The sequence below is a fragment of the Diadema antillarum genome, unplaced genomic scaffold (assembly GCF_040938485.1).
Source record: "Diadema antillarum isolate AM-2024a unplaced genomic scaffold, OU_Dant_1.0 seq00000015_RagTag, whole genome shotgun sequence".
Taxonomy (NCBI): Eukaryota; Metazoa; Echinodermata; class Echinoidea; order Diadematoida; family Diadematidae; genus Diadema; species Diadema antillarum.
The window spans coordinates 1,342,193-1,364,110 of record NW_027271135.1 but is presented as its reverse complement, the minus strand read 5'-3'; the positions used below and the strand labels follow the sequence as shown (position 1 = coordinate 1,364,110).

Sequence of the window (21,918 nt, the reverse complement as noted above, 5' to 3'; positions counted from 1 at the left end):
ACCGCGGGAAACGTCACGCTTTTCCGAGATCTGGACGAGGCCACTGACGCGTATCCCCGCGGGTACCCGCGGGTATACGCGTTCAGTGGACGAGTCCATCCGCCCGCACGGATAATCCATCCTCGGGAATTTGCGTCTCGATTGACGCGGGTTGGACGAGGGTGGACGAGGGTGGACGAGGGTATTCAAGGGCACATTCCCGTTAAGCTTTATTTTGACCGCTCAATCAAAATACATTTCATGGAGTTCCGACTTTGCCCATTTTCATCAAATTCCGATTTCAGGGGTTTCTTTTCGATTTAATCACACTCTGATGTCCACTGCCTTGATTGTTCGCTACTTTCTAAAGAAGTACACCTGCGGAAGTTGTGCACATGCGTTCATCACTCAAGTATCAATAATTATTAGAACATATCGACATCGGTTACGATCATCTCGCTATTCACGACTTTTAACGACCTGCGCCACCAAAATTTCATTGCTGAAAATTCGGTGGCCCAATCGGGCTACAAAAAAAGTCGGATGTTTGCCTTTACTTTTGAAAATGAACAGCGGTAACAGTCGGCTCCGTAAGACGCAAAAATGAATGTCGCATGTTTACTTTTGATTTTAGAAATGAATCACGGTGACATTTGACTCCGTATGATACTGGAATAAATACCGAATGTTTGCTTTGGCGTTCGGAAGTGAATGATAATATTCAACTCCGTAAGACGATAAGATAAATGCCGGATGTTTGCTCTTACGTTCGAAAGTAAATAGCAATAACATTCAGCTCCGGAAGATGCTTGAGTAGGCTATATGTCGAATGATCCCTTTGACGTTCGGAAATGAATAACAAAAATATTCAACTCCGTACGATGATAAAATAAAAGACGGATATTTGCTTTTACTTTCGAAAATAAATAGCAATAACATTCGGCTTCGGAAAATGCTAACATAAATGTCAGATGATTGCTTTTACGTTCGGAAGTGAATAGCAGTAATATTCTGCTCCATACGATGCTAAAATAACTGTTGGATGTTTGCTTTTAGATTTCGAAATGAATAACAGTAACATTCAGGTGCGTTCGGTGGTAAAATTAATGTTCAATGATTGCTTTGATGTTCGGAAATGAATAACAATGACATTCAACTCCGTATATACGTTTATAAAATATACAATGTATATCTGATGTTTGCTTTTACGTTCGGAAGTAAATAGCAATAACATTCAGCTCCCGAAGATGCTAAAGTAAATGTCGAATGATCCCTTTGACGTTCGGAAATAAATAACAAAAATATTCAACTTCTTACGATAATAAAATGAATGACGGATGATTGCCTGTACTTTCGAAAGTAAATAGCAATAGCATTCGGCTCCGGAAGATGACAAAATAGATGTCAGATGATTGCTTTTACGTTCGGAAGTGAATAGCAGTAATATTCTGCTCCATACGATGCTAAAATAACTGTCGGATGTTCGCTTTTAAATTTCGACATGAATAACAGTAACATTCACCTGCGTTCGATGGTTCGGAAATGAACACAATAATATTCAACTCCGTGTATACGATGATAACATAAATGTCTGATGTTTGCCTTTATGTTCAAGAGTAAATGGCAATAACATTCAGCTCCGGAAGATGCTAAAATAAATGTCGAATGTTTGCTGTGACGTTCGGAAATTAATAACAAAAATATTCAACTCCGTATATACGATTTTGCGTTCGGAAGTGAATAGCAGTAATGTTCTGCTCCATACGATGCTAAAATAACTGTCGGATGTTCGCTTTTAAATTTCGAAATGAATAACAGTATACATTCAGCTGCGTTCGATGGTTCGGAAATGAACACAATGATATTCAACTCCGTGTATATGATAACATAAATGTCTGATGTTTGCTTTTATGTTCAAGAGTAAATAGCAATAACATTCAGCTCCGGAAGATGCTAAAATAAATAACGCATGTTTGTTGTGACGTTCGGAAATGAATAACCAAAATAACTCCGTATATACGATGATAAAATAAATGTCTGATATTCGGTTTTACGTTCGAAATATAACAATAACAATCAGCTCCCTTCGACTTTCGGAAATGAATGATAATAATATTCAACTCCGTACGATGTTTAAATAAATGTCGGATGCTTGCTTATAATTTATATTGCTATGTACTTTCGCAAATAAATAGCAATAACATTCGGCTCCGGAAGATGCCAAAATGATTAATGTCACATGATTGCTTTTGGGCAATTCCGCGGTAACGGAATTACAAATCAGAGAATTTTGGCTCATATTCTTTCATGCTGTATACTGGATTGATTACTTTGCCTTCTCTTGATACATTTAAAAGATGCAGAGGCACTCACACTGTCACCCCAAATACAAACTTGTTAAATGTTCTCACTTGGTTGGTTACAAAGGAGGTCTATGTGCGATGGTAACGGAATTACCAGAAAATTGAGTCACAACTTCAACTCTGACTTTGGGAGTTGTTTCTCTGAAATCTACAACACATACACTGTAGGTTGTTGTCTGATTTCATCTTTGATTGTGTCAACTTCAATGTAGTTGTATTGCTTTTCAAATATTTCATCACATTTTCCCAGCAGCAGGCTTTTTCCCTGTAAAATCAGTGGTAACGGAATTACACAAATAGTAACGGAATTACGCCTTCTGAAATACACAGGAAAAAATACACATTCTTGGTACTCATGTATTCTGAAATGTCTTGATAAAGATTGTTTATGCCTTTAGCTATAATATAACCACTAAATAAGTACTCTCTAGCCTTTGACCTTGAACTGCTACAAGTGTATAGGTGCCAAATGAGTTTTTATTGTCAAAAAACATAAAATTTTCATGCTAACGACTGTGATTTGAAGTTGTAACTATGTCAGTCAAGATCTCGTAACTTGCAAGTACCACATCCATCAAAATTTGTCTACTTTCAAGTTGAGAATTTCACACTCTGCAGGTAAATGACATGTAAGGCACACGGTAACGGAATTACGCTAGAATAGCCCTACACAAGTACAATTCTATAAATCCAGTCAACAATACTCAAATTTTCTTGTATTTCTTTTGTTGATATCATGCAAGACAGATTTCTCTGTTTTCTCCTTCCTAAATATGCCAATAATTGATAATATGTGTGAATTACTTACAAGTATTGTACATAAATATTATGTGCACATGTATGCACAAGAAAATAATAACAAACTGTCCAGATTGACACTGAATTTAAATCTGAATCATAAAGTGCCAATTTACAGTGCAAGAGCACAGTGTGCAGCCCCATAATTGAACACAATGTTTAATATCAAGGATGAACACAAAGGATGCTTGAAACCTTTAATTTGTTAAGTGAAAAGATGCAGTTGTGGTTCAGTGATAAATATAACAAATTATAATTCAATCATAAATTGAAAAGAAAATTTTCTTATGATTATGGTACTGCACCAGTGCTCAATCGCTATTATTTATATGTTGTGGCTTATATTAATCACTAAAAAAGTTTTGTGACATTTTACTAAAACTGAAGTTGCCCCCTAGTATATAATGTAGTGCATAATTTGATAATTCCCTTAGTGTAAGTCCTACCTAAGCCCACCAAAATAACATGAACTAAACTAAAATGAAATAGGATACAGCAAAATAACTTTAACAAACTACAACTTTTTGAACCATTAGAGTGAGTCCAACAAAATTCTCTTAATTCATAGAAAGGTAAGAGGGCCTCTTTTATCCATCTGCAGCTCACTGTATTAGAGCCAGATTAATCAACCTGTGAATAATGTTAGTATTTACTTCTGACCACACAAAATTTCCAAATGACGTCTTCAGAAACACGACAGTGATTTGATCATTGACGGTAATCACGACTTGGCCTATAAATTTCCTACAAGTTTCCTGTCTCTGTCTTTCTTCTTTGACTGTGTCTATTTTCTCATCCTGAGTGTTGCCATACGAAGTGTGCATCTACTCGATTTCAGCTAATTTCCTTCATGTAGCCGATGGTTGACGGGAGAGTTTGATTTTCATATCATTAATTCCGCGCTGGAGCGCTCGGGCAAATGCGGGTGTTTAGACGAGCGTGAAAGTGCGGGCAACTTCCCTCGTCTGTACGCGTCCAAACGCCCGCGTATTACCTAGTACGCCCGGACGAAAGGGCTTCCCGCATTTGCCCTAGGGGTTTTCGTGACGTTTCCCGCGGTCGGCACTGTATGTGTAGGATCAAGAGATTCTGCTGCATGTTCTGATGATTACGTACTTGCTTACACATAGAACACGTGTCAGTAGTTTCATTTTTTTTTTTTTTTTGCGTAGTTATCCACACACTAGCCAAAGAAATGCAAGGTGCACAGAATTTGTATTGTGGTGGTTCCCTGTAACTTTTCAGGGAATTTGATTCATCCATGCCAACATCTAAATGCCATTTTCTCCATGTTCAGGGTTCAGTACCCAAAGAAAGTGGACAAGGGTCTGGAGGCTGACCACCACCAGAACCTGGTCCTCAAGTTTGGCCTGAAGGACAAGTCTGGCCAGGCCATCGAGGCTCACCAGGTGAGGGAATTAACAAGTAATCTTTGACCTCTTAGGGGGGGGGGGGGATTCCTTCAGTAATATAAACTTTGACATTATGTATTTTATTGCTACTGTGAGAGCTGAGTGCATTGAAGGGGGCAGGTTAAAATTGTAAGCTGATCAACCACATGGCTGTAGAGTAGGCGTCATCCCAGGGATTTTGGTATTTGACTTCCATTGGGATATACTGTGCAGCAAGGAGCTGTGTCATTGATTGTAGTCTTTTGATGTTTTCACTGTTGTCTTCCATAATTTATAATTCTTTTAGTGGTATAGAAAACAATCACTTAACCCTAACTTACCTGGGGGGGGGGGGGGGGGGGGGGCATTATGCCCCCCCCCCCCCTCGACGAATTCCGTGACCATTCCGGCGCGCAAAATTTTTTGACCGCGCCACTCGCTGACTTTTTACTTTCAAGTCTCGCGCAACTTTTGAGACCAAATTTGTCGCGCCCGGGCATACCGTTCCGAAGCCACGCCCCTTCAAAAAATTTTCGTCAACCCCAAAATTGCTCAAAAACATGATTTTGTGTACAAAGTCAATACAAATTGTGTTTTTTCAATTAATTCATATAAAGATTCATATTTTTTATTTTAATGGCTGAAATCAATTTGTTTTAGTATAATTATGCTTCAAAATATGTGTATGACAAATTCTGCTGAAAAAAACAACAAAAACAAAAGTTGGAAAAAACAAAGAAATACATTAAAAATTGATAAAACAATAAAAAACATAAGAAATTAATTTTGATACTGATTTTTTTTTTTTTACGCACAAATGTTCGGAATGTCACTAGGAATATTTACACCAAAAATCAGCATTCCATAAGCTTTTATAAGCCAATTACAGACGAATATGAGGTTTTTTGCATATATTTGAATAATTAATTAATTTAAAATAGAAAATGCAAATTTTTTGAAAATTTAACTTAACAGTCTTGTAGATTACATCCGGCTTTATGTGAACACAAAATTTTGCGGCGATCGCGTGATCAACGGCGGAGATCTGAAGGGGGGCCATAATGGCCCCCCCCCCCCCCCCCCCCCAGGAATTCAAGCTCGCTAAATAGCCCAGGTAAGTATAGGGTTAACCGAGATCTGTCAGTGTGGAGAATTGCAACTATCAGTTCCTTCATTAAATGTATAAAGGTATAAAGTCCGTTTCCTCTATGTAAAATGGAAGGTAATTATATGTTGCCCAGCTCTACAAAGCCAACAAAAAATCACCAGACATGGGTTTTTAGTTAAGGGTAAATTCTCAGAGAGCAGACTTTAAACTTTAAATGATGTACAAGTCCTTACAAATGGACTCTCCTGTAAACCTTACTATCTTACTATTGGAAAGAAAGTGCTCACTCTTTAAAAGTGTGTACTGAGAAGAGGCTAAGATGAGTAGGGTCTATTCAAGTGTATGATCTTACCAAGCCGTAGTTTGAAGGACAAGTTCACCTTCATAAACATAAGGATTGAGAAAATGCAACAATATTAGTAGAACACATCAGTGAAAGTTTGAGGAAAATTGGACAATCGATGCAAAAGTTATGAATTTTTTAAATTTTTGTGTTGGAACCGCTGGATGAGGAGACTACTACAGCTTGTGAGTCATATGCGTACAACAGTATAAAGAAAATGTAAAAGAAAATTCAACATATTTTCACTTTTTTCGCATGATAAAAGAGCACTGGACTTGCCTCTTTCTAAAGGCAGGGGGAATAATATTACCCATAACATTTGTCGGTAAGGAGTCAGGGGAATGTGTACTTTTTTCAAAAGATGGAATTTTGTGAAATTCTCTTTATATTTTCCTTATATTGTTGTACGCATGTGACATCTAAGTTATTCATACACTGCAGTAGTCTTCTCATCCAGCGGGTACTGCACAAAAACTTCAAAAATTCATAACTTTTGAACGGATTGTCTGATTTTCCTCAAACTTTCAATGATATGTTCTACTAATATTGCTTCATTCTCTCAATCCTTATGTTTATGAAGGTGAACTTGTCCTTTAAGTAATGAATGGGACAAAAAACAGGATGTAAAACTCAACAACAATGAAGGGATTATCAGATTAGGCTGAAATTGAGCATGTTCTATCAACACACTCTATCCATGACTAATGGCAACTTCCAAAGCAGTAGCATCACCTGTTTAAAGATTATATGAGTTCAAAGTGAAGAGTACAATGTATCTGAGGTGTTTCTAGAAAACAAAAAGGTGCCTCTAAAACTTACCTAATCACACTATTCTATTAAAAAGAAAGTGTTCTCCAAAAGTGCTACAAACACAATGCCCATCTGTTTTATGATCCAAACATTCAGAAAATGTACAAGAATTGCACAATGAGAAAGTATGAAAAACTCAAGATTGACTTAAGTGGACCTATTTCATCTACATTTTGTATTTTGAGTCCTGACATAAAATCTGGGCTTGCAATTTTTTGTTAGGCTTGCGATAGAGGGTCACATATGGAATGGAGAGTTGAAAGTCAATGATAGGGAAGTCTAGTGCATAGAGCGTTGCGATTGTATTTTAGTCTCCATCCTCAACCAACGTAACCATGAGGCCACCCTGACTCAATGCGTGGGTGTGTCTCTTCCATGGTGTTGGAGATCGAACCTCGATGAGCCAAATCCTGGACTATCTCCTCTCCCATTGAGTGTGTCCAAGGCTCTCGAGGAACAGCTGACCTAAACAAAACTAGTAATAGACTAAAGGTCAACAACAACAACAACAACAACAACAACAACAACATCAACAACAACAGCAACAACAACAACAGGAATGTTATTAATGTTCTTATCAATATTGAAGAGCACTCCATTTCCTCATACGGCACTGAATACAGCAGTGTCATCTCTGCCAAAATCAAGACTTTTTACTGATGTACATTTCAAATTGATGATTCTTGCATGGTATGGTTTTCATTAAAATTGACTGCTCTTCACCTATGTTCATAAACACAGATTATTCTCTGTAAGAGTAATAGCCATGTTTAAAAAAGAAGAAGAAGAAGAAGAAGAAATGAGTACCATATAGTTCATCAACAGATTACTGTTATTGTCTTATACAACCTATATGCCATGAAAGTTATAGGACATGTATGCAAAGTGAAAGAGCAGTTAATATTACTCCTACTACATGAAGCTCTTGTTACTTCAGCTTTAATACATTTGCACTAGTTTTAGCAGCTGTCTATGTGTTGATTTGACATTTGTTCTACCTGCTCTCATGGAAACACTATAGTATTAAGCCATCTCGGTAGCCAAGCCTACATTTATTACTTCAACAACTCTTGCAGGCTTTCGTCCGAGTGATGAACATGAAGACGAAGCAGGAGGTGCTATTCACAGCCGAAGTGGACTCGGACAAGAGCTACAAGTTCCTGCTGGACGTGGCCGAGAGTGGCAAGGAATACTTCAAGGACCAATCTGGACGCTACTCCATTGACCTGGTCATCGGTGATGCGGTCATTCAGAACCCCTACTTCTGGAATGTGGTCAGTTTGCGTGAAGTCACCCTGTTTGTGTACCATTTTTTAATGTCTATAATAGCTACGTATGTGATATGATAGTAGTGCTACACAGATGCCCAAAGATTGTGAGGTAAAATTATTGATGGAGTCAAAGGGGGCCTGAGCTTTTGATCCTGGCAGAATCTTCGTCTGAGGCAAAATGACAAACAGGCAGGGACAGCAATCACTTTAAGTAATATTAAAGGACTTCACACAACAAGAATAGTCAGGGACAGGCTAGGGACACAGAACAAAGAAAACAAAAGGAGAGGGTAGGAGGTCATAGGCAAGGAGCCCAACAGGTAAAGGGCAGGGGATTAGAGTAGCAGGGTGGAGAGACAAAAGGCAAAGGAGGGTCACTAATGATCCTGAAGGACCAAGGGGGCAACCATTGAAGGAAAAGCATGAATAGGGAGGCAACATCAAACAAAATAAGGAACAACACAGAGATAAAGAAAGGAAAGGAGTGAAATTACTTCTTTTTACAGGTTCCCCTGTAATAGCCTTATTACCTCTGCCAGCAAATCGTGATTTATGACAGTTACCATTATAACAAAGTTCTTGGGACCAGCAGTTTTCTTTCATTATAAAGTTATTGAATTCCCATGAAAAGAAACATAGTTTCAATGAAATTCTTGCTAAAACAAAGTAAAAATTCAGCTTCTAAGATTATCATCAATATGTTTTTGTATACTTTACAGTTCAGCAGCTGGAGCAGACTTTTGATTTAAAGAAAAAATATTTTTCCTCCCAAGTACTTTGTTAAATGTTTTAACAGGAGTGCATAGTGTATGGAGAGATATGGATATTCTCTAAATAATTTTAGGACCTCAAGTCTCACTTCGTTGTATAGAAATTTTGTTCTAACCTCGTTCGTTATAATGGGAGCCTACTGTATGTTTATCGTTCCCATTCCGTGGTGTCAGAAAATTTTAACTGTAGCATTTGTCTGTTTCTTGCTAGGCTGAAGTCGCGCTGAAGTTCCCAGAGTCGGAGGCCAAGCAAGCCACGCCCGCCGGCAGCCAGTACACCAAGAAGCCCGAGATCAACCACATGTTCCGCCAGGCTGAGAAACGCCCCCCTTCCCTGGTCTCCAACACCTTCACAGCCCTGGTCCTCGCACCCCTCCTACTCCTCGTCATTCTGGTGAGTTTCTTAACCTGGCTTTATCACTATTTAAAATCCTTGGGAAGCTGACGGAGGAAGTTCCATCCAACAATCTTTGATCTACTCTGTAAATCTAATGCTGATCCAGCATTGTGTGCAGATTTTCTGTACCCTATCTCTGTCAAAATTTAATCAGCCCAAAGCCTGCAACAGCATTACTGCGGACGATTCAGTTGGCCCTATTTTGATTGACAGATTACTCCAAAAGCTGTGGTACTACCACTCTATAAACTCATTTGTGATTGGCTGACAGTGTAAGGAAACTATTAAAATCTAGTGTGAAAGAAATCTTCCTCACCTTCATTCAATCAGGAAAGCATTTTCAAAGTCCAATAAGTTGTGGTGGCCCCGTCCATGTTTATTTGCAGTCAGACTGCAGTGTATTGTGTACAGTTTTGCCATAGGCTTCTTTTGTGGAGAACTTACACAAATCTGTGTATGTGGGACTGTTATAGAGATCGCTGTGTGTGATGAAAAGACCGTACACACAGGTCACTTTCGACCTACACTGTATTTTATGTGAGTCAAAATAGTAAAATGTGATGTGAAAACATTCAGGTCATAGGGATTTCAACATTTTAAGGGGTATAATTGCAGTAATATCAGCCTTATTAGTATCTGTAGAATGGATGAATACTGCACATTCAGTGCAGCAGTTGTAACCGTTCATTTGGCACTAACAGCAGTTCAGTGGGTCTCTAGTTTAGCCAGGGCCAGCGGGGCAGGAGTAAGGAGCAATAGGGTTACCCGTTTTTGTGCCAGCTCTCCTTGGATATAAAAGTGAGGTTTCTTTTCCCCATAACCCTGATCTTATTTTGTTGATCTCTGATAAAGTACCAAGTGACAGTCAGTTGTATTTACATTTTACTTTTACAATCTGAATTTATGTGTTTAGTTTTTGTTTTGTTTTGTTTTGTTCTTTCTCATGATGCTAATTGTTGATGTAACTCTATCTGGTCAGACTTATCACAGCTTCTTCAGTCCAGGTCATTTACTGTCGCTGTAGCAAGGACCAGTGGTTTTTTGAATGCTCTTCAACATCTGAATGTCATTAGCATTAATATCTGTAACACAATCAGACTGTAGAAAACATTTGTCTGTTTAATATTTCTGCTGTTTTCTTCCTCAGTGGGCCAAGCTTGGAGCCAACATGAAGAACTTCTCCCTCTCACCAAGTGCCTTGGGCTTTCACCTCGGTCTAGGAGGTATGAGATCTCTAGAAATGGTCCCTTCAGGATGGTCCTTTCATGATACTCTTGTGACCAAATTGTCCAACCCATGTACAGTATTGTGGTGGTAGTTGAGCAGAGTTTTGGGACATTACCACTAGAGTAGAATGCTGTGACATCTGGGGCCCATTTCATAAAACTTGTCATCAGTGACAACTGCCACAATTCTATGACAAATTTGCTCTCGGCCAATCAGATGCAAGGATTTCAGTAGCTTGTGACATCTATGACAACTTGTCACTTGTAACTCGCTAAATAGCCCAGGTAAGTTAGGGTTAAGTTCTGTTAGTCAGGGATTTGCTCTGTTGTTGCTAGGTAGGGCAAGACTCTGGCACAGCTTTGTGGTTGTTAGGGCTCTTTTTTTTTTAACAACGCATGCATAAAATCTGAATACATAATAGGGCCGGTTTATTCAATCTGATATGTTCTGAAAATGTGATACTGATTGTACCATAATGCGGGTTTTGCAATAACTCCAACCTCAAGAGAATGAATGAGCGATTATTTTGGGTGTCTCTGCAGGTATCTTTGCACTCTACTACTGCTACTGGACCACCCTGAACATGTTCAGCACCCTGCAATACCTGGCCCTCCTAGGAGCCGTCACTTTCTTCTTTGGAAACAGGTTGCTAAGCGGCATCGCCACACAAAAGAAGTAGCCTTGTAAGTAAACACCATTAGATCGTAACAGTACTACCACATTAGATATTCCGGGTTTATTGGGCTAATGTCTATTACAGTATTAAAGTGGAAATCCAGTCCAAATATAAGTTCTTCTGATAAGAAAGAGTAAAATATTACGAGTTCAAGGCTATGACTTTCATTGAAATTGGATGAAAAATAAGGAAGTTATGCACATTTTTTTTTAAATTGGCTATTTCGGAGGGAAACTATTCTTGAACAGTCAATATGAATATGCAAATGGCATAGTGAGCATCATGTTTCAGACTTCAATGACAGAAATATTGAATTGAACGAAACTCTATTCACAACGAAGTAAAAATTCAGCTCCCAAAAGTATGGTTTATACAGTACATCAGTTGTTTGGCTGGAACAAAATTTTGATATAACGAATACATTTCACAAATGCTACAGTTGGAATTTTTCAAAGAAGACTTCTGTTGATGAAATAAAATGTTAGTTAATGTTGAATTTTCAATTCTTTGATTCCTGACGTAGTAGCTGCCAAAGTAATGGAGTCATTCAAATTTAGTGGAGGTGTTTTGTTGTTATTTTTCATAAAATATTTTTTCTTTTAGGGCCATTGATATACTTCTTTTTTAATTTCAATGCATTTCACACAGTTTGCCACTTTCTTGTTCCTTACAATTCAGTTGTTAGAGGAAGTTCTTTTTATTCTCCTGGTTTTTTATTTCTCGTAAACGTACTCATTATTGCCATAATATATCATAGTTAAATCTTAATATTTGTTTCTTTTTTTTTTCTCTCTCTCTCCATATTGTTTTTCTTTTTCTCCAGGTGCTGGCGTTAGATGTTCATTGGCAGTAAATAGTTTGGATAACAACAGGAATTAGGTGTTAGCATTTATTTCATTCTTGAGATAGGACAAATAAAATTTGAAATCAATTTGTGATGTTCTTCAGGAAATAGCTTTCAAAATACATGGTATGTACATTTCGAGGATGGACAATTATGAATGTAAAAACTGCAAGATATATTAGTTTTGAGTGGGGGAGCGGGATAAGTATGTAACATGTTACTGCTTTGCATAAAAACAAAAAATGACATAGACTTCAGTTATGAATGTCAAATTTCCGTAGGCTAGTAAAATACTTTTTTATAAGTTCTTTCTTTATGTAGTATCATGGTGTGATAGAAAAATGTAGATAAGAATGCACTGGTGCACATATTCTTTTTCTTCTTCTCAGCTTATGAAAAATACCTGATTTTATTTGTTTTTTCTTTCGTCTTTTCAGTATTTCTTCTTTCTCTTCCCCATCTGTAAGATTTTTCAATGTAAAACAATCCAGCTTTGAGGTGGATTTCAGCTCCTGTGATATGAATGCTGGGGTATGTCTCTCTTTTTTTTCCAGCAATATGCAAATTCTCTATACAGTGTATTTCAATGGCTGGGACTGTTGTGTTTTACTTTGTGGAAGTGCTGTTCAAAATTGTGTCCAGAGGTTCTGTGTAAGGATACATAGGATTTGTAAACTGACAACATCATGTGAACGATTGCCCTTTTTGCATACTGGGTGTTATTCGTAATATTAAACTACATGGGTGCCTGCAAACTAGTGTGTCATGCCAGACCCCATCTGCAAAAATCCCTATTAAAACCGTGACAAGAGTTTTAAAGTGAACTTACAAATGAATTCATCTGAATTATTTTGAATAGGCTACAGTGATATTTGTGCTGTATGAGCCTCCAGAATTAAATTCCTCTGTGGGCCCGCATTTTGTCAAAATGTGATGTCAACTCTGCTTTTTAATATAAATTGTACAAGTGAGACATACAGTGTATTACACATAATATGCACAGTTCTCTTCCAATAGATGAGAAAGGTTAAAAGAAAAAAATATATATATATATATAAATGAAGCAAAATACAGGGGGAAAAATTAAAGTGAGACTACCTAAACTTTTAGTGATGGCTAGGTAGTGGGCAGTTAAATGTTTTGGTTGTCGACGACGACATACCGTTGTCTCAGAGATTTCTCCTCCCCTTTGTCTGATGTATGTTTTTGATGATTGTCTGCTGTTTGCCAGCAATAAAATCCTAAATTTTACACAATGATCTCCCTTGTTCATTGTATTTTAATCACTTACTGAAGCTTTTAATATGAGTGGGTGTACAAGTGTGTGCGCGTGTATGTGTTAAGAACACAAGATAGGTGAAATGCACCATACTACAAGATATTGAATTTTTGGTTTTTTTTAAGGAGCACTTCCTCTTCTTATTGTAAAGATAGGGATCATAACATGAATGGGAAATTGTGTTTATGCAGTCTTTCTGGAACTTTTTTTTTTCCAAAGAATTGTATGTATGTCTTTTAAAGACGTTTTCATTCTTTGATAAAAATCCTTTATGAATTCTTCACTTTCTACTCTAGTAACCATTGAGAGAATGATGCTAATGCTTTGAAAGTTGGTACATGTATGTGTAATACAGTAGTCATGGGTAGAATACACTGGTAGAGTATGCTTAGTTGCAGCTTAATCTGATAATCCTTTTATTGTTGCACCTACATTGCAGTGTTTTACATCCTGTTCTTTGTCTCATTCACTGCAGAGCTAGGATGGCTTGACAAGATTAAGTATTTGAATAGACCCTAAATTTCAGAGCCTCTTTTCTGAGTACCCGAACACACTTTCCAGAGTGTGGGTTTTCTTTTCAATATTGAGATAGGTTAGGCGAGTCCATTATGAGTTAAGATCACCTAAAAGCCTGCTCTTTCAGAATCTGCCGTAGCTACTAAGAACCCACAAGTTTTTGAGCAGTTGCTTTTGTGATGCAGTATTTTTATATCGACCCATAGTTTTACTGCTGAAAATCACTTTATTTCCAGAGTCTATATATGTATCTTGCAACTCACGTGGGTTTTTGATGCAGGATAACGTATGTTTGCAATGGTATTATTTTCATAGGTTGAATTTTGGTTCTAAAAGCATTATACATTAGACGACAGTTATGTTGTCTGACAAACAACTGAAAGGGATCGTAAAGTTTTGGTTGAGATGGGATTTAGATTTTAAGCTTTTGCAAGATGATTAGAAACTGCTTTAAATAATATATGAAATATAAAAGAACATACAATTCTGAGAGGAAATGAAAGTTTATTTGATGAAAATCAGTTTTGAAATGGCTGATATCCAGACACAAAGTAGGACAAGGTGGTCCAAATAAAAATGTAGATATTTCGTACACATGGTTTCTAATTATTTCACCCAAAGTTGAAATCTGAATCCACATCTGAACAAATACTATACGATGTACTATCCTTATATGAACATACAATTGCAGAACCATACATAAGTGAATGATCCCCAAGTTCAGTCCTCTCTCTCTCTCTCTCATTCAAATATATGTATAACTCATTATGATCCAGTGAAATAGAATCTCTTGTGATGTTACACTTACAATTGTATGTCACACTGAACAGCATGATGGTTTAAAAAAAAAAATAGAGTTGAAATATGGGGCATAGAAAATTACTTTGTTACAAGAGTTTATTGTGTCTATACGACAGAAGTCCTGTACACGTATAAGAAATTCAAACCTGCACATACACAAACATTATGTACCAGGTTATACAATGTACTGTAAAACAGGATCTTTTCGTGGCATGACATTTTCTTTTCCGTGATTTGGAGCAGACGGCATTACTAGCAGCAGGAAATTTTCACCATTTGGCATGGGCAGGTGTAGTGTAGACAAGAACTTTTGTGTGTACACGTACAGTGTATTCTAATTTCACGAATCTTGGCTCTCACGGATTTCATGAATTTACGATGTACACAATCATTCCTTGTTTTACAGTCTAGATCACTCAATTATTTTAGAGTGTTAACAGGTATAAAGCTTTGGTCTATTCCTCATTCATGGCTTTAGTGCATGCCATGAAGTCATATAAACTAAACTATAGACATCGCGTCAAATTCAAACATTAAGTAGAAAGCAATGGAACTTCAAATTTCCCCATGTTACTGTATAGACGCAAGCTGGAAGAGGTGAAGATGTCATCCAAAGCAACTCTATCATATGTTTGTACACACAAACAATACAACTACATGTTTGTGGTTGATGATAGCAAAGTCCCTACAACTTCGTCGGCCCCTACAAAATCAGTGTCGCTAGGTTATCACATGACAAGGATTCTGAAGCAATAAGATACATTTTCTTTTTATTACAGTTGTACCTCCGCCAAGGGGGAGGTAATGTTTTCGTTACCATTTGTTTGTTTGTCCGTGTGCAAAATAACTCAAAAACTTGTAAACGGATTAGGATGAAACTTGCAGGAAAGGTTGAGATTGACACAAGGAACAGATGATTTAATTTTAGCAGTAATCCAGAAACTTATGGATATTATGAAGGATTTTCGATATTTTGGCAGGTAGGGTCAATGAACTTGACCCTACAGTCTGTACCTTGGGAGTTCAAGCTGCGTATTTTTGAGGTTTTCATACGCGCAGTAAAGTGTGCGCTCCACTACTGCGAGGCACGCCGCGCAGCTGAAGGTTGATGACGTAACAAAAGCCCTCGATATTTGGGAATTTGGATGATTATGTAGCATGCGATACGTATGGGTGAAAATCACTGATCTCTGGAAGAACAGAATTATTGGTGGAAATTAGCTGCTTGGCGGAGGTCTGCGCTCTCAGAGTGCTTCTCTAGTTGATTTTGCATCAAATAAGCACTTTCATCACAGCTTGTACATGCGCCTTTGCCAATTTGAGTATATTGCCTAATTTCACTGATTTATGGAAACATGGGAAACTTTCAGACTCCATAACTTTATTTTAGGTCCGATTTTGATTAAATCTCTCATTGTTAACCAGCTCATTTTACAATATCCATTTTATCCAACCTAAAAGTGAAGTGCAACTGCCATTACATATGACTACTTATATGTGAAATCACATTACAACTGTAAATTGACATTGCACTGAAAACACAAGCATGTACCACTCTCTTCTAAAACATGGATGCACTCATTATTTTTTTACAACTATAAAAAGCTTCGTGTACAATGTTGGGATTTAATGATATGGTGCAGTAAAGCAATGCCTGGAGGTAGACTCAAAAGATCAAATGACCAGTGAGCACACAGAAAGGGATTCTAAACAAATAAATAAAAGCACCAGGTTTATGCTATACACAAATCCAAGTTTTGGTCTTGAAATATCAATAGCATAGAAGAGAAGCTATTATAAGTGTTCATTATTGTGACAGATACTTGTAGGCTATCTGTCAACTTGAGGTCTGTTCACTGGATGAATTCTTGGCTGTATCCCTCTCTTTGTACAGTTCTCTCACCCATTCAATTACGGTGGGATGTTGGAACTTGCCTGTAAATAGAAAACAAAGACCACTAATAAAACAAGGCAGAAAAAGCACACTAAATCAACTATTTTTGCAAAGTTTAAAGAGAGTTTCTTAGATACTCATATGTTACTCGAGAAATCTCAGGCAATTTACAACCACCTTCACCCTTCAAATATTGCTTTACTGTAGCCAACAGATGTGTATTCATGGACCTAATTTTGTTTTCATTATCTGGAAACATTTTCAATGAGCCCATCAAGTCTCAACGACTATTTCTGTTATTAACTTTCATGCTATATACTCATCAGTAATGTTCTTTCTTTCCCCTATTAATCATAAGTAGGTGTTTAGCAAGGTAGACCAACTGAGGGAATTTTACCTTGTGTTGAATCAAAGAATTCCTGTAGAAGTCCTGGTTTCCCCTCCCTTTTCTCATACTGGAATGCTTGAAGGATCATCTCAAAGCGATCCAAGTCCTTGACGAATCGAGCCTCTGAAGTCGACTGCTCCTCATATTCCTTTGAACAGAGGGTTTTACACAGAACATAAATTGTCGATTTGAGAAGCAGAAGGGTGCAACTCACACACAGCTACAATTCCAGCTATCTTGAACTCTAGTACATGATTTTCGAATGCAAACAAATGAACTATAATAACATAGCACATTTATGGCACAGACACTATTTGGCAGTACATGCCAGAAAAATTGACCAAAAAGGAAGGTATACATGCAGCCACACAAAACAATAACAACAACAGCAACAATAACAACGCAAAACCAAGAAATAACAGAAATGAAGAAAAATGCACACACACATATTAAAAGTATGGAGGCTATCAAATTATCTTGAACACTGGATATGTGTAAGCAAATGAGTGAGCTGATGATGTGATTGTCAACACCTCTCCTGCTCTAAAAGTGTAAATATAATGTTATTCCTGGGTGAATGCCTTCAAAATAATCATCAGTCAGCTATTAAATGCTAGGATTTGAGACTTAAAATAGCATTTGAACAAAGCCATGCACACTGTAATCTAATGTCATAGACACCTGGCAGCTTAGATGCCATTACCTTCCACAGCTCATAGAAATCTTGTCCCACATCTGGGCCGGCTAGCCTGGCAAGTTTTTCCATTACCTCCTTAGAAGAAAAACACACAATCATCATAAAGACAAGAGCAATGTTTTGCTTATCAAACCTGTCATATGAACATCTCTATGTGAAGAACAGCACAAATACAAAATTGAAAGAAAAACAAAAACAAAATAAGAACAAACAGTACAATGTCCGTGCTTATAAATGCTAATTTCAGAACAGGAATACATGATATATATATCATAAAATTTATATAATACTTGAGGAGGGGACATAATATATTACAACTACAACAACCACAAAAGAGATTTCCTTACTGCCCAATGCTTCTGTAGTTGGGGTTTGAATTCATAGGGGGTTCATACAACAGACTATGATGCTTGCTGGGGTGGGGAAAAAAAAAAAAAAACGACACCAAAACAACATCCGAGCCTCTTACATTCATCTATTTGGAAAGAAAAAAAAAAAGGTTCCCTGCCTTTCATCTTTCCAACACTGAACAGGATACAAATTCTACAATTGTGACCCTGCACCTCAAAACTAACAAAAAGTCGCCAGAAATGACTTTTCAGTTAAGACCATATTCTGAAAGAGCAGACTTTCAGCTTTAAAATGATGTATAACTCAAATCAAATGGAATCTCTTAACCTATCTAAATATTGGAAAGAAAGCACAAACTCAGGAAAAGTGTAAACTGAGAAAAGAGGCTCTGAAGTACAGTGTCTATTCAAGCGCTTAATCTTTACCAAACCATGCTGGCTGTGCGATGAATGGGACAAAAAACAGGAAGTAAACCACCAGAGTAACAACAATGAAGAGATTATCAGATTAAACTGAAATTAAGCATGCCTCATTAACACATTCTGTCCATAATTAATGCCAACTTTCAAAGCAGTAGCACTATCCTTTCAAAAGTTATTAGAGTTGAAAGTGAAGAGTGTGGACAAGGTTTTTCAGGAATGAAAAAGGGATTCTAAAGACACACCTAATCACACTATTCTACCAAAACTGTTCGAGATAAACTGCTAAAAAAACACACTTTCCTGCCCGTTTTATGATACCAAATTTTAGCATAATGTAAAAGAAGACCCGCTCTTTCAGAAAATATGAAAAATTCAAGTTCGGCTAGGTTGACCCATTTCACTTATGTTCAGTCCACACGCAAAATCAGTGTGTGCGACTTTATGTTCGTTTTGAGGTGCACGGTCACAATTTGGGGAGGGGTGGTGTAGAGACAGGTAAAATGACCTCAACTCATGGTTACCAAGCAACACTGGAGTGAGAGTGACACCTTCAGACACAAATCTAAAGTTCTCTTTAGAATTCCAGCATTTATAGTTTTGCCAGTGTGGTAAAACAGCACAGTCAACCTCACCCAGGCTGACCTCAGTATATAAACGTGTTAATTCTATCGTGCAAGTTGCAGAACATTCTTGCCTATAATAATCTCTGGTAGCAGTCCCATTGGATTTGACTTGGGTGTGGTTGACTGTACCGGTACTTGAAGAACACACCCAATTATCTCAATGCCAAGCCTTACAAACAGAGTACAGCTGTATGCATGAAAAAAAAAAAGCCCTCACCTTTTCCCTTCTGTGTTTATCTTCCTTGCTGATACCATCTGCTGGTGTGATATCTCCCACAATGCATTCTGCCATGTCATGGACCAAGGCAATTTGGATGCACCTGACCAAAGGAAAAACAAAAACAAAAAACAAAAACATCTGTCAACTTTTAATAAATCATCACTTTCTGGGATGTTTTGCAGTAAATTTTATCATTGTGTTCTTATTAAATTGGCAACTCTTGAATTTCAATGCATATCATAATATTCTGTCACAATTTAATGGAACTGATTAAATTCTTTATATCCTGCACATAACCATTTAGAAACTTTCAAGGATTCGCCAATTTGTGAGGAGCTTGAACTTCAGTCTTTTCAAATGTGTTGCCAATTTAAGGATCAGGTATGAAGTTAGTATTTACTAGGCTTCAACAAATTCAGCAATATGGAAACAAACAATATCAAATGTTTAGTTGAAACAAAAGAGCGGTAACATGATAATGGGAGAGAATCTTTGTAGGCCCTGTGTACCTTATAAATACAGATCATGCATTTCTAGCATGCATGATTTACTGCTCGCTAAACCACAGAAACAGAGCTTTCTGAGACTTGACAATTTAATGTCTTATTACACAGTGAGGGGTAAATTTGCACACATTTCTTGCTGCTGTTGTTATTGTCGTTTCACCTGTTTCTGTCAAGATTCATCTTGTCAGAGACAAGCATCGCCATGACAGCCATCTGGTACATGTGATCTGAGACACTCTCCACATTGGACAGTCCTCTCAGTAGCCACCCTCGACGAGGCTGATTCTGAATTACGGAAACAAATAAACAAACAAAACAAATTCTACACTGTGAATATGCCCATATTAAACCAAACAATCACTGCAGTAATCAATCATGAATACACTTGTATCAAACAACTGCTTCAGAATTTCTTTACTTCTGTAACAAATACCCCAGTACAAATTACAATGTATATACTAAATGCGTCAACAGATGGGCCTACATTTATGGTGCAGGATTGGGGGGGGGGGGGGGTGAAAACAAACAAATTCTATTACATTTTAGCTAACATTGGTTCTTCAGTCCTTGATCTTCACATTGTCCCTGTTAGAAATCACCATTGCATGCCTGCCTGCCAGCCCAGGACAATATATATTTTCTATCTTAGTTTATGGCATCCCTTGCCATATTCCCATATTCCCAATACAAGATCACAAGGAAAAAAAAAAGAGGTCCTCAGCTCATCTTTCTCCTTCCATTCCACTTCCAGGTTTCTTCAGCTGACAAGCAAAAAAAAAAAAAAAATAATAATAATAATAATAACCTTACTGCGCTCACACTTCAAGGTCTCTATTTCTTTCTAGTGCCACTTATGCACCTCCAGGGTAAAAAAAAAAAAAAAAAAGTGGGGGGGGGGGGGGGGACGCACCCACAGTGGTGACACTTCCTTTGTGTGGTGCAACATACCCCCCCCCCCCCCCCCCGATAGAAACAAGTTCAGCAAGTCTTCCAAGCCATTTCTTTTTTTGTTTTGTTTTTGTTTTATGATTTTTTCTTCTTCTTCTTTATATCTAGCAATTCAATTATACATCCATTTTATTGATTTACAATCAAAATAATTGTTTCTTTGGACATCGGAGTAGAATGATATTTTTGCATGACCCATTGCATTTGTTCTTTTAAGGGATGTTGACCAATGTCGAATGCCGCATTTGTGTGTTCCTATTGTTCCTATTGAACAGTGTTCCTGTTATTCCTTGCCCAAAGATCATGAATAAAGATGGCCGATGGTTCCACGACATTTTCTCCTCGGACAATTGTTCCTTTGAAATATCTGCACGCTGAGCCAAGCACAAATTCTGTCTACGACTACACACATAACTCTAACCCTTAATCCTAATCATCACATCAAATTAAGGTCTATTAATCAGATGTTAATAGTATAATTATAGACGAACCATCACAACCGTTCTAACCCAACTGGTCCCAAGCATATAAAGTAATATGTCTAACGTTAAACCACTGTAAATCGGTATCATCTACAGATACAGAGCAAGTAAGTGGCTGCCAGTCGCAGTTCTGTAAGTAGACTGTAGACCTCTATAGATCTGCGGTATGTTACGATAAGTTCAATTTTGTGTCAGCATACAAAAAAGGTGACTGATTAGTGTAGCCGTACAATCAATTAGCATGAATAGGCCAAGTAGCCCAAGGCGTGGACAATATTAGCGTGTAAATTTACGTATTCTGTTAGTAAACTTAGACTAGCTTTCTATAACTATACACAGCCCTGTCGCTGTACACAAGTGTTAGTCGCGACATACGCGACAGGCTGTGCTAGTGCACGGCGTCTGGTCGAGCCAAGCTTTTTCTACACTACAGCTTGAAACTAATTCAGTGTACCTCACATGAAAATGAAGGTGTGGGACTGTGAACTTTAAATAACGACGAGCACCAGCACCTGCATAGTCCGGATATCATGACTTTCTAACATAACTGATCGACTCTAACCTTTAATTCATCGACATTCTGAAGAAACTTCAGCGTTTCTGCTACCCTGTGAGCCATGTTGATGACTTGAAACACGATTGCGGATTTTCAATCCAGTGGTCTCATGCTGTTTATCCCGTACGACGTAATATCAATCCGTAGGTTACAACACAACTAACACTACAATGTACATTGTACACACACACGACGGTCGTCGCGATGGATGTATCGCACGTGGGTGGGCCGTTGCGTCGGTGTGTGTGAACTGTACTC

General features: G+C 37.7%; 2 protein-coding genes across 2 annotated transcripts in view; one reads left to right on the top strand and one right to left on the bottom strand.

The window, feature by feature from the left end:
• The window catches only part of LOC139725096 (dolichyl-diphosphooligosaccharide--protein glycosyltransferase subunit 2-like), a 53,183-nt gene extending 40,378 nt beyond the window's left edge, over nucleotides 1-12,805 (top strand). Inside the window, exons 12-17 of the mRNA XM_071636184.1 lie at nucleotides 4,438-4,549; nucleotides 7,869-8,066; nucleotides 9,045-9,227; nucleotides 10,378-10,453; nucleotides 11,000-11,140; nucleotides 11,957-12,805. Of these exons, the coding sequence (XP_071492285.1) occupies nucleotides 4,438-4,549; nucleotides 7,869-8,066; nucleotides 9,045-9,227; nucleotides 10,378-10,453; nucleotides 11,000-11,136 (706 nt within the window). The 3' untranslated portion in view covers nucleotides 11,137-11,140; nucleotides 11,957-12,805. The remainder of the gene's footprint in view (nucleotides 1-4,437; nucleotides 4,550-7,868; nucleotides 8,067-9,044; nucleotides 9,228-10,377; nucleotides 10,454-10,999; nucleotides 11,141-11,956) is intronic.
• Nucleotides 12,806-16,410: 3,605 nt separating this feature from the next.
• LOC139725086 (5'-deoxynucleotidase HDDC2-like) lies at nucleotides 16,411-21,786 on the bottom strand. The gene is made up of 6 exons (XM_071636175.1): nucleotides 21,667-21,786; nucleotides 19,835-19,959; nucleotides 19,166-19,268; nucleotides 17,559-17,627; nucleotides 16,865-17,003; nucleotides 16,411-16,508 (listed from the first exon to the last, which is right to left on the bottom strand). Exons 1-6 carry the CDS (start codon nucleotides 21,721-21,723, stop codon nucleotides 16,411-16,413), a joined length of 591 nt encoding a protein of 196 aa, XP_071492276.1. The 5' UTR covers nucleotides 21,724-21,786.
• Nucleotides 21,787-21,918: the final 132 nt, after the last annotated feature.